The 12,424-nt window shown below is 36.6% G+C and overlaps 1 protein-coding gene across 6 annotated transcripts in view; it reads right to left on the bottom strand.

Moving 5' to 3' along the window:
* DMD (dystrophin) overlaps positions 1 to 12,424 on the bottom strand; it is a 972,793-nt gene that overhangs the window by 123,600 nt on the left and 836,769 nt on the right. For all 6 annotated transcript variants that reach the window (XM_084201221.1, XM_084201219.1, XM_084201223.1 and 3 more), the window contains one exon: positions 5,512 to 5,590. In XM_084201221.1, coding sequence (XP_084057347.1) covers positions 5,512 to 5,590 — 79 coding nt within the window. The remainder of the gene's footprint in view (positions 1 to 5,511; positions 5,591 to 12,424) is intronic.

Below are 12,424 nucleotides of genomic sequence, written 5' to 3'. Positions count from 1 at the left end.
AATGCTTTACTGCTCTTAAAGACCATTAGCAGACAGGCCAAGGCAAGCACTGTCAAAAGCTGTAGCTGTGGCCATGATATCCTGAACAAAGGAGAAATGGACTGAAGGCATTTTCTCTTAACTTTAAACCTGATGTACATGTCACACAAGTCTTGAGGTTGAATTGGTGCCCATTGTTCTTAGAAATTCACCATGATAATTCCAATGGCAAGGCCTGTGAAGTGTATTTGGTTTTGTTGGTACTTTGCTAATCTTTCCTTTTTCAGAAGCACATGTATTTCCTTTACTTTTATACTGAAGTAGAAAAACAGTTTCCTAGCAATCAGGCTCCTCTACCTAATATGAACATATTTAAATATATATAATAGATGAATACTTTTTTAATAAATACATTTAAATACAATAATAAAATCCCTCTGCTTTCAGAGAGTTCTCAGAGTTAGGCTGATTTGTTTGTGTCCACTTATTCTCTATCATTGTTCTACTACCAGGTGATATTTTCTATTCAAAACATTTCCTGTGATATCTAAAAATATTAAACCACTTTGCCAAAGGACATGGAAGAATGGTCATGTTTTTCAATTTATGCTTGTCATATACATCTGAAAGACAATATGATGTAATGTATGCAGGGACAAATATGAGAGAAAGATACAGTTGCTTGCCCTGGAAAATAATCTATCAGATGGATGGGTAAAGTGTCCTGAGTCAGAGAGCCCTCTCATTTTTAGACTTGGATGTCTCAATTAGCAGGACTTGCCCTTTTAAAGATGTCTGCCTGTGCATGAAAGAGCTTCCCTAGTCTTTGCTTTGCATAATAATCTGAGCACTCACACACAGGGTGGGAGAAGTGAGTACTTGACTTCTCTCCCAACTTGGAGGAATGCAGAGCCAGAGCCACATCTCCAGTTCCTCAGGAGAGTGGACTAAATAACTGAAGGAAAACACAAAGGCACAGAAATAAGAAGAAAAAATACTCAGATCTGAACCTGAAAAGCTCTGAGCTTATCCTGAGAAGGAGAGACCTAGGATACACAGCCTACTCCTGTGGTTTTTATTTTTAAGCAACAATTATCTGCTATAAAATGCAGCAGATGCACTCTGATCACTTACAACACAAACTGGTGGCTCCAGCATTTGTCATCTTTCTGTTTCTGAATGAAAGCTGCTAAGGCTGCCTCATCTTGTGTTGAATTAAGTGCTGCTCTTACAAGTCCAAAACTGAAAGGCACAGTGAGGTATCTCCTTTTAGGTATCTCCATGTTCTATCACAAATTTAGGTATGAGGATTTTACAGTCTGGTGCTGACATGTGCAGGCAGCAAATGCTCATGGCCTGGGAGATATGAATCACAAAATTTTGGCTATGGGTATATCAGCCTTTTAGCCTTGCAAATCTAGATGTTCTTTCTCTTCCTTGAATTCCCAGGTTTTGCATGTTGATGAAAGTCCGTGTTGTCTGAGCTTGAAAACCACTGGAATCTTCCAGTCATAATCTTAAGTAATTGCCAGTTATATGGTGAGCACTGTTTCATGCAGTCTCTTCACTGACATGCTATACTTACTAAAAGATGGCTCATACTGGGGCTGGACAGTAAATTACAAGGTGTGCTCACGGTTTTAAAAGATGTAACACCTATTTTTCAGCGATCACCAGCAATGCACATGAATGAACAATCACCAGCAATGCACATTGAGAAGTATGAGTGATTGCTGAATAGCACTGCCAATGATATTAGAAACAATCTGACACCAATGCTACCTCTCATTTATTGCATCTCAAAAAGAGTAATGACTATTGTGACATACAATAGTTATGTGTGGGTCTTCTAACAAGAGAAGACATAAGAGGCACAATCACAGAGGAAAATACAGATGAAGTCAAAACAGTAAAATTATTCCAGAGGAGTCACTGAAAACTCTGGAGCTGGGATTGTGTTTAAAATTTGCAGGTATTCTTTTTCACACCTCAGTTACTGTATATAATCTCCAAATTAAGCACCATCATCCATGAAAGGATCACAGATTTTTCTTGAAATTACTTTGTTAAATATTTACAAATTTCTTTTTAATAGAAAGATCTTATTTTTACAGTGGTTTTACACCCTGATTTAGAGAATTCTAATTAAACAGCAAGTCCTTCAAAACTAACAAACTCACTCCACAATTTCATGACATAAAGTTTTGCCCGTGTGATACATTTATCAGATGTATCTTAACTATTGTGAATGCTGTGTGTCTTTGGCAAGGAATGAACTGAGCTGGAGCTGGGACTGCCTCTGTGGACACTGGCAGAGCAAAATGAATTTGGGGAAGCATGAAGGTCAGGAGCTCAAGGAGTGGGTTGAGAGAGCCCATTAAAAAATGTAGAAGGCCTGGAGAGAGGCAAGTTCATGTGAAAAGTTTTGATAAGTCTTTTACACTTGAGGCAGATCCGAAGCCTTAAAGGAGAGAGACACAAGTGGATCCCATTCCTTTGCCACTATCTCTTTAATTTACAGCCAGGAAACATCTGAATTATCCCATGCTACAGCATTGATAAACACTGGCACTTGGTCATTTAAAAGATGAAAGAGTGGAAAAAGAATGTTGAATTGCATGAAAAGACAATGGAGAAAATCTCTCTAATTTTAAAATGCCACAAATAAGAAAACTTTTTTTTTTTTTTTTTGCTTTTACACTCCTTATCTCTCTAGCTCACACCTTCTTTCCAATCTCTTTCAGAAACAGCTCTATGAATAGCCCTTAGAACAGGCTGCAAGTGCTTAGAAACAGGGACTACCACTTGATTTCTTGCCTCACAGGGCATGACAAATATGATCACTCCCCCATTACTTTTGTGCTAGGTTTTCAACAGCCCCATGCAGCTTCAGTTTCAACTAAGCAGAAGAAGACAGATGATGCTATAATTTCTATGTATAAAATAATAACAAGCACATGAAAACGTTACCATGATTAGCAGATCATATTTATTTCTTTCTGATAGGAGAGAAATGTAATTCAGTCACTGATTTTATGTGACCTTGACTGCAGTACCAGCCTCTTTGCAGAGCTACTTAAAGGTATATCAACTATAAAAGGATAATTTTTCATGTAAGAATACAAACAGATATTATTACTTGTACCTTAAGATGGGCAAGCATCTATGGAAGAGGGAAAGTTGATGCTCAGTAGGGAGGATGAACTGATTATTACTGGAAAATAAACTAGATATTCAATAAGCAATAGATTGCTTATTTTCCTTACTGATTATAGTTTGCACTGATCTTATGTGTATCTCAGCTCCTTGGATAAAAATGCTTTCTGAGTTTTGAGCTTATAAAATTAAACCATAAAAATTGCTATGATTAATCTTTTCACTGCTGTTGCCACAGACTGATCAACTTGGACTCTGTCTACCACGTACAGAAACCTAATTTACAAGCCATTAAATTTACCTTCATTTGACCTGCCTGATCGTGTCTGGCAACCTTTATGTCTGACTTATTCACCTCCAAAAGTACAGCTGCAGAAAAACCACCAGTGCTGGATGGCAAGGACTGTGTCACCCTCTCCTGCAGTGCTCTCTCTCCCATAGATGTGCTTCCATCCATGCAGGGATGCAGCAGAGGTAGTAAAAAAGCATAAAAAGCATTTCAAAGCATGGTATTTTCCCTAGGCATAGTGATAGTACATGATAGTGGATGTTTTTGGAATTTGATGCTTATGAAAGATGGGACTGATGTATGTACTGTCAGTTTTCAGTGACTGCAGTTTTAGACTTGGGAAGGATTCTGCAGATGTTTTCAGAGCTTCAAATACCTAACTTTTGTATGCAAGGGTAAGATTCTGTATTTGCACACACGTCTAAGAGAGAGAGAACGAATAAGCAAATATAAATGTCCATTTTTCTAAGTGATAGTTGGACTATTTCCAAAATCAACCCATTTTCACTTGACTCCTTTTCCTACAGTGATCCTCAAATAGCATGGAGTGTCCAGAATGATGTCCACAATTTGCTGGCTCTAATTAGCTACAAAGAAGAATAATGTCTCACTGGCAGTGGGTGGGCTAAAAGAGGTGACTATCATACACTGATCATCTTTTAGATTGATTTAGTTTAGCAATAGTAAGGCAGAAAGGGTCTAGGAAAATTGTCTGACTGCACTCAGCACCAGCACAAAGAGAATTTGATCAATGTGATGCAGTGCAGGTCACTCAATTCTCTTCCAGGCTTGCTTAATTTACCCTACAAATTTATTCTTACACCAAGAATACACCATAGGTCACAAGGAAAAACAGGTATCTGCTTAAACATTGTGTTTATGTCACATATTCATAGCTCTTGCACATTCAGTCTTGGCAGGTTTGATTTGCAGCTATTTATGAGCTGATAAAGTAGTCCCAGCAACCAAGAGTTGTTAAAGAAAAGTGGGTTTGAAACAGAAATAATGAAAATTTGGCTTATTTCTTCATAGGACTCAAATCTTCATCATTTGACAAAAGAAGGTTCAGGGCTGAATCAGCCTGCATTAGTCGTATATGGCACAACATCAACCTTGGTTTTGATTTTGCAGGACATCCTGCTGAGAATTTTCAGTTTCCCATTAAGGTCTTGAGTGGGAAAATGGTTAACCTATTAAAATTACAAGGCAGTATCAGCTGAAGAGAAGTTTGTCCTCTATCCCACTGTGAACGTAGCTGTGCAATAATAGCAACATCTATTTCCAATGTCTGGATAGCTTGTCCCTCTGCATGTAGGAGACCATTATCCTGTGACTGTGTTCTGTTCTGCTGATATAATCTCTTAAATAAAGCTCTACTGTTTACTTTCCTTAATTGAAGTACAATGGAAAAGACATGGCCTTTAAGAAGCTTCACTTTAGTCACTGCCTTGGAGCTTTGAAGGTGTTTCAAGTTGTCTTTCAGTGTACTTCAAAACATCCGTGATAAAAGAATGCGTGTGGAGGTGAAGGGGGAATTTTGCTGGCAATTATATTTTATGCAGAGTTGTATAAAGTTTCCTTAGCTGCCATTCTTCTGCCAACTTTCCCACCCCATGTTTTATACTCTCACTGCTCTGCTAAGTGATCAAATCCTGCAAAATTTTTTTATTGCTTGTCTTGTTTTGTCCCTTTTTGGAGCTGAACATTTCTTTAAACAGATAAACCAAATTTGGTTTTGGGTTTTTTTGGGGGGTTTTATTCCTTTCTGGGTTAAAATCATTATAAACTCTTTTTAGCATAATTTTTATTTGCTAGTCCTAAAGGGAACCCCCAAAGAAGATGAGCCTTGAAGAGACAGAAAGTCAGAGAGACTTGATAATGGCAGATGTTTTCCTTTTACTCTGGACCTGGACAATAGGAACTTATTTAACACTCCTCTGCACCCAGAGAAGAGAAAATAAAAGAAAACAATTGCAATACAGACTAAAAAAGAAACTCATAACAACAACTAGCACATGGCTACAAAATTATCAATTAAATGTGTATGCAAACTGCACAAGGAGAATGAGAAATAAGAAATCACTCACTGGTAAGAAAATGCTGGGAAGTAGGGCCAAAATCCCTGTGAGCTTCATGCAGTTGCTTGATGCGCTCATCAACAGCCACCTGTTGAGAGAGGAGAAACAAAATTACTCTTTTCTAGACAAATAACAAAGAGCAATTATAGTCAAGTCATTTTTTTATTAGTGAACATTCAGTTTAAAATTAAGCAGTTTCCTGCAACAAATGTTATCCTTCAGAGTCTTCAGATGAGATTAAATGTGTCGCTGGAAAAAAGGAAGGTTAAAAAAAAAAAAGGTATAGAAAATTGGCCTGACATTATGTACCTGAAAATAATATGACTGCTACTTGTCAATATTGAAGTCAGAATATCCATCTGTTAATACTTTTTCTAAACGACTTCTAAAGTACTTTTCAAAGTACAGTATTATAAATCAGCATGTGAAAAGTAATCACATTTAATGTGGACAGGATAACCATATTTCAACCAAGTGCTGAAATGAGGTTGACCAAAAGAGAGCAGCTGGTACAAACATTTCACTGTTCTTTTAATCACTCAAACCTCAACCCTTTCCTCAGAACAGACCTTGGAAGAACGTGTTCCTAAAGTTTTGTTGGGTTGGTGTACTGCATGGAAACAGAGACAATAGTTTAGGACTTAGTTTAGGTCCAGTTTTTCAGTGGTTTCATAGACTGTTAGTTAAATAAAAAGTTTTTGTCTCGCTTCCTTGAACTCTTCTATGTTAAACTATGACAAATGTGATAGATAGACAATAAGAACTTTTACCTTTAAACAACTCATCTTTAAAACAGTACCCCAGAAGTTAACATAACCATCAACAAACTATAGGAAAACTTTAAAAAGATAGAAGACGCTTCATGATAACAGAGTTCCCCAGGCAGCTGTTATTCTTGACAAAATTAAGACCCACAAAAAACCTGTTTTTTTCCTCTTATGGAGAAATCTCCATAACCTTAACAAGAGGGACTTCTATCCCTAAGTCAACTAAATCAAAACTACTTTAGAGGTAATAAACTAACAAAAAATTTTAGGGTTTGTTTCTTTACATTATCAATGAAAAAAAAAGTGTGGGGAGAAAAAGTATTCTGAAAAGTTTATTTTGATTCTTACTACCTTTTTTCTTTTTAGCTACTTCTTTTTATTACTTCTAATAAAATTTTCTTTATGCCCTTTTAAAGTTTTGAACCTACTTTACCTTTCTCCTAATTCTATCTCCCAACAGGAAAAAACAACATTAGTTAGGAAATCTCAAAATTAGTGAAATCTCAAATTAACAAAGCAAAACCACTATAGACTGATTTTATCTTTACCCTTGAAAACATCAGTGGAGTATTAAGCAAGTGGCCAAAAGGGGGTGGTTACAATAAGATTCCCTGGTGTATGAGTGACATCTACCAGTCTCTTTATAGCCTGTATGATAGAAAGATGTCATTAGGTTAGACCTAAGAATGGGATTAATGGGATTAGATAAAACAAGAAAAAAAAACAAACTTGAAAGTAATGATAGAATAATTTTGAAATGTAATAAACAAACCAACTGAGAGGAATCAGTTTCACTTAAATATTGTCTGTAAAAAAAAAATTTTCCATCAACACTGGCAAAGCAAAAGGTAAGTGTATTTTAATTTGCCTAATTGTGATATACATAACAGGGAAACAAATAGGTTGCATAAGTAAATTGTGATATACATAACAAGGAAATGAGTAGATGCACAAGTAAATTGTGATATACATAACAAGGAAATGAATAGGTTGCACAAGTAAAATGCAATCCACATTTTTAAATTTCCAGGGAAGTTCTTTGTTGGTGGTAGGAGGGAACTATGGTATAGTAACTGGGCATGATACAGTTGGAAGGGAAAAATTTGAAATGGTAGAATTAATGAGCTATTTGATATGACTGTCTGTGTTTGCCAGATAACCCCTAGATCCCAAAATCTTCTTTAACTAAGCAATAGCAATTTACTGCCAAGCCATGATTTATTTGCTTACAATTTTAAAACTAACACTATAAGAAAAAATTGCCATTTGCTTTCTTTCCTCAAACCATTTTCCAGGTGCTTTTCCTGCAGCTCCCTTCATTTCTATGTCATCTTTCCTGGCTTCCCACTGAATTGCAGGGACAGATGTTTCTGTTAAGCAATGCTTCATACCAGGGATTGAGTTTGAGCTTGAGTTCACACCCAATTCACTGCACAGATACAAGCTGGGGAAGTCTGTAAGTGCACAGAAAACCATGAAAGGGCTGCTTCTGGTCATCAGTAGAATTAGCTTAAGTACAGAATAATTAACTGAAGTGCTATTATTTTTAACCAAGAAATGACCTTTCAATGAAGACTAGAAAGATAATCTTAAACATACCTAAACACATGCAAATAAAACCACTGGAAAAATGTAATGAAAATGCATACACTCTTTAGAATTGTCTTAAAATTACCTCATAACATACTTATTTTGTCATTAGGAAATATTGGTTAATAAAGAAATATATGGCTCTTCCTTTATATTAGAACATATTTTCATTAAGTCAACCAGGATGGAAAAAGTTTTTGCTGGCATGAAGAATCTCTAAAGAGAATGAGAACTTTACAAGCACACAGTGGGGAGCAGTGTTTCATATAGGAAAATTCAACAGCCAAATAGTGGTCAGCAAAGAGCATGGGAACCCTTTAGTACACATGCACACAGCCTGTACAACTTCTGTAAGTGTGCTAAAACTGAAAACCCAATCACTTCAACCTTAAAACCGCACAAAATTATTAACCTGAAGATTTTTGGCCGTATATTGTACAACAGCAAAATAAAATAAGTTACACACTTCAGGGTCAACTTTCCAACTGAACAACTTTGGATGTGAGCCAGGAAATACCTCTTTCTAGAGGTAGATTTTGTCAATACAGAGAAAAAGAAAACACTGAGAAATCTTGAGAATTCTTCAGGAAATATCACCTGAGAGTACAAAACATTATTCCACTTGGCTCCCAGGGAATATCACTTGCTGATGTACTGGCATACTACCTTTTAGGTAAAAGACAGAAAAAATGAACTCACTTTTGGTGGTAGAGCAAGGAAGATTATTGCTGTCAGTTTCTATGAATTTTATCAAAACTAACACATAAATGGTAAAATAACAGAATTTGAACCCACAATAACTCAGATAATGGTGTACAAAAAATACCCACTGAAATCCTTGCTTAAACTTACAGAAGTATGTGTCTCTGATACAATAAAATCAGATTTGGATTTGACTTAGTGACTTATACATCAACAATCTGAAGAAGGAGATTCCATCCATATAAGTCTTCATAAATGTTTCATGATTCTTAAATTCTCACTGGCATGTAAAAGTGTTTCTTATTTTTTATAAACAAGCCATAGGTAATTCCCAAATTTTAGATTTTTTTCTTGTTCTTGCTTTTCCTTCAAATCAAGTGAAATAGGCTCCTCCAAAATGAGCACAAACAGTATCTCTTGTATTTTTGTATGCTATGCTCTGAACCAAGAGCAGTTAGAATGCTGTATGTAGAATGTAAAACGTTTTGAACAACTGGAGCATTGTGGTGTGGGAAGAAAACTGCAAAATTTTCAAGCCCATTCAAACATTCATTTTCCTTGCTTTAAAGGAAAGAAAAAAAAAAAAAAGTAGTGTTAATGAAGGAAAACATTCTCTTCTGATTTCAGTAGTGTTGGCTTAGCCATGAAAAAAATACTACTTTAAAGGTACTATTACCAGAATCTAACATGCAAGATCACAGAATGGGTAAAGCTGGAAGGGACCAGAGTGGTCATCTGGTCCAATCTCCATGGGATGGGACTGTGGATTTCATTTGGGTACCTTTTAGGTAAAACTCCACAGTATTCCTCCATAAGAACTGTTACAAATAAATAAATGGATTTCTAAAAAGTCAGCTATTGCTTTATCATGATATGAGAACTTGATTTAAACAGAACTAATATAAAAGTATTTTTATATCTAATTTTTACTTAAAAACAAACATCAGAACTTTCTGTAATTTGGATTCTTGAGCTGTTGCTTTTCTTCACTGGGGATGCATGCTTGAAAAGACATGCATTTCCATTATTTATTTAATCCAATGTTTTATATAATGTTGGTGTTCTTTCAATCGTAACAAATGAAAGAACCACAGCAGTGCAGTAACTACTCAAGATTGAAGGTGGTAATATTAAAGATCCTGTACTGATTTTAAGTGGTATTGACATGGTACAGAAACAGCTTCTGCTAAAAAAATTGGCAAGAAAAAAAAAATTAAAGTCTTTCTCCTTTAAAGACTTTGAAAACATTTGATGAAACAAGTTCTGTTTCCCATCCCGTGGATTCAGCCCTGTGAACTGAATCCATAATCAAGTTCAGAAAAACAAATTAAGACAATAACAAAAGCAAAGCTCTGCCATGCAGTTGTTAGCAATGGTTCCAAATGCTTTACCTAATGTGGGGTTCAACCTTGACAACATTTTTATAGGAGCTCCACTGCAGTCAGAAGGATTTGATGGATTTAACTTGGGTCTACTACTACATTCCCGTGGAGGGGGGTGGTGGGGTAGGATTTGCCTTGTTTTATTTTTATTTTTTGAGGTTTAACTGAGAATGTATTTATGATACATAAAGTGTTCCTTTGTGTTTATGTCCACGCTTCAAAGCAGGCCTAGATCAAGAAGGAAATATGAGCTGTTTAATTCTCACTATTTTCCATGCTCTCAAAAAGTACCCAACAGCAACTGTCCAGGAGTGCTGGAGTTGCTGAACTGCTCCAAGATGTGCTGGAGGAAGGAGGCACACCCATCATGGTATTGAAGTTGTGCCTGCAAACAAGGAGAGCTGTAGGAATGGTCTCTGTCAGTCCATCAGTCTTGTCCCTGTTGATCCACCAACACTACAGAGACATTGGAGCCTTGGTATAACCCTGCCACAGCCTTGCCCGTGGCTTTGATTTGCAACTGAACAAGTTCAGTGGAGGAACTTTCCCCCAGGGTGCTTATCTGGGCTCTGGCTGGGCTGAAGTACCCTGCAATGAGGGGCTGCATGAGCCAAGGTGACTGCTTGGGTGCCTCTCTGTGCTCAGCACTCTCAGGGAATTCACATTCAGTGAACCTGGCGAGGAATTTATTTTAAAATTACATGAAAGTGTGCAAGTGGCAATTTTTACCTATTAACATGAAGCAGTAGAAGTGAGATCACTAGTTTAGAAAAGTGCTAAATGTAAAGAGTTAAGACAACTGTTGAATGGCTGGGATTCTGAGAAAAATAGCAAGAAAAGAGAGAAAGAATAGAAGATTCTCATCTAAAGAGCTATATTTAGTGCAGCAGCAAAAGGACACACAATCTCCTTTTTCCTTTTTTTTTTGGTCAAAATTTGCTTCACCAAAAGCTGTTCTCACAAAAAGAGAAGGGCAATTTCCTGCATCAATCAGCATGCATCCACACAATGCTTATTAAAATAACACTCCTTTAATTTCTCCACCACATTCACAGCATTTCCACAGCCTCCTGACCTTGACTCCAACCAAGCACAGCCAATTTGCCTGCACATCAAAGGAACCCGGCTCCTACAAGACCCTCTTTAATGTTGCCCAGCAATTCTCCTCCCAAGAGCTGAAAAGCTTCTTTCTTTGCTCTCTCTGAGTCAGAGCTGTCAAAGCAGTGCGAGGCTGTTCTTCACAAATCAATAAACAGGAAGATCTGATCTGCTGTACCTCTAATAGCTGCTGAACTCAGTCACTCACTGCTCCTCGTCCATTAGGAGATAAGGATGGATTTAAATAAGCACACTTTGTGCTGTTAATGAGGAACAGCAGGGGGGAAAGGCAATTGATAGCCATTGTTCCCAGCTGCTGAAGTTCAGGTTTAAGTCTTGACATTTACCGAGTTGAAAAAACGGCTAAGGACAATTAGTTTTCTGGTGAAAAGTTCAGCGTTCTGAAATATTTTGAGAGCGTAAAAATGGGCTTATTTTCCACATTAAAGAAAAAATAGATAAGTACAATGCTATTTGCATGCATTTACAGCTCTTACAAAGACTAAATTCAAATTTCTGGGTCATGGTGGGACTGTGTATTTCAGCAGATTGAAATCTGAGTGACTTCATGTAATTCCCCTTTCAGGAAAAAAACCCAAAACATAAGAAATAGTAGAACACTTGTATTGTACTTTGACTGCTTTTTTATACTTTCAGATGAAATGAGAATAAAATGTAATATAAGTTCAGGAAACATCTTAAAGTTTGGGGCACAGAGCCTTAGAAAACAGTAAATAAGAGAATAATCTCCTTGAATTAATATGTCTACTGTGAATAAGCAGCTATCACTTCTTAGGCTTTTGTTTTATAATCCTAAATCTGTACACGTTGGCCTTTGTGTATCTCAATGCCTGAGGAAAGAAAGATAGGTCTTAAAGTTTAAATAACAAAAACACCCAAATTTGGAGAGAATAAAGCAGTTGTAAACCATGTGAAATCTCAAGAACAAATATCTTTAGAAAACAATCCTCTTAGAAAATGTTACCTGTTTTGTTTTGGATAAAAGACATTTTCTCAGGGAGGCCTCTCATTTGGTATCCCCAGTACTCCCATGGGAGCCATCACAAGCTGGTGGAGGTTCTGCAAGGTTCACATCACTCTGTGCTCCTCATTCCTATCCATGAACTTTCTTAGGGTATAAAATGTTTTATGAAACCAGTATGAGCTGAGAATGGGCTCAGCCTTTCAAAGGTACTAGAAGCTGCTGAAACTTTCAAATTCTTCACTGTCCAACCACATGAATTCTTTCTTAATATTGCTTTTTGTATGCAATTTAATCAATATCAAGCATTGTTTTCTGCCAGATTCCTTGCTATACATTATACCAATAAACTAATTTTACAAACATTGATATTTAGCAACTATTTTCCCCAGAAAGCAGCT

Source organism: Fringilla coelebs, assembly GCF_963513975.1.
Source record: "Fringilla coelebs genome assembly, chromosome: 2".
NCBI lineage: Eukaryota > Metazoa > Chordata > Aves > Passeriformes > Fringillidae > Fringilla > Fringilla coelebs.
This window is presented reverse-complemented; position numbering and strand designations above follow the sequence as displayed.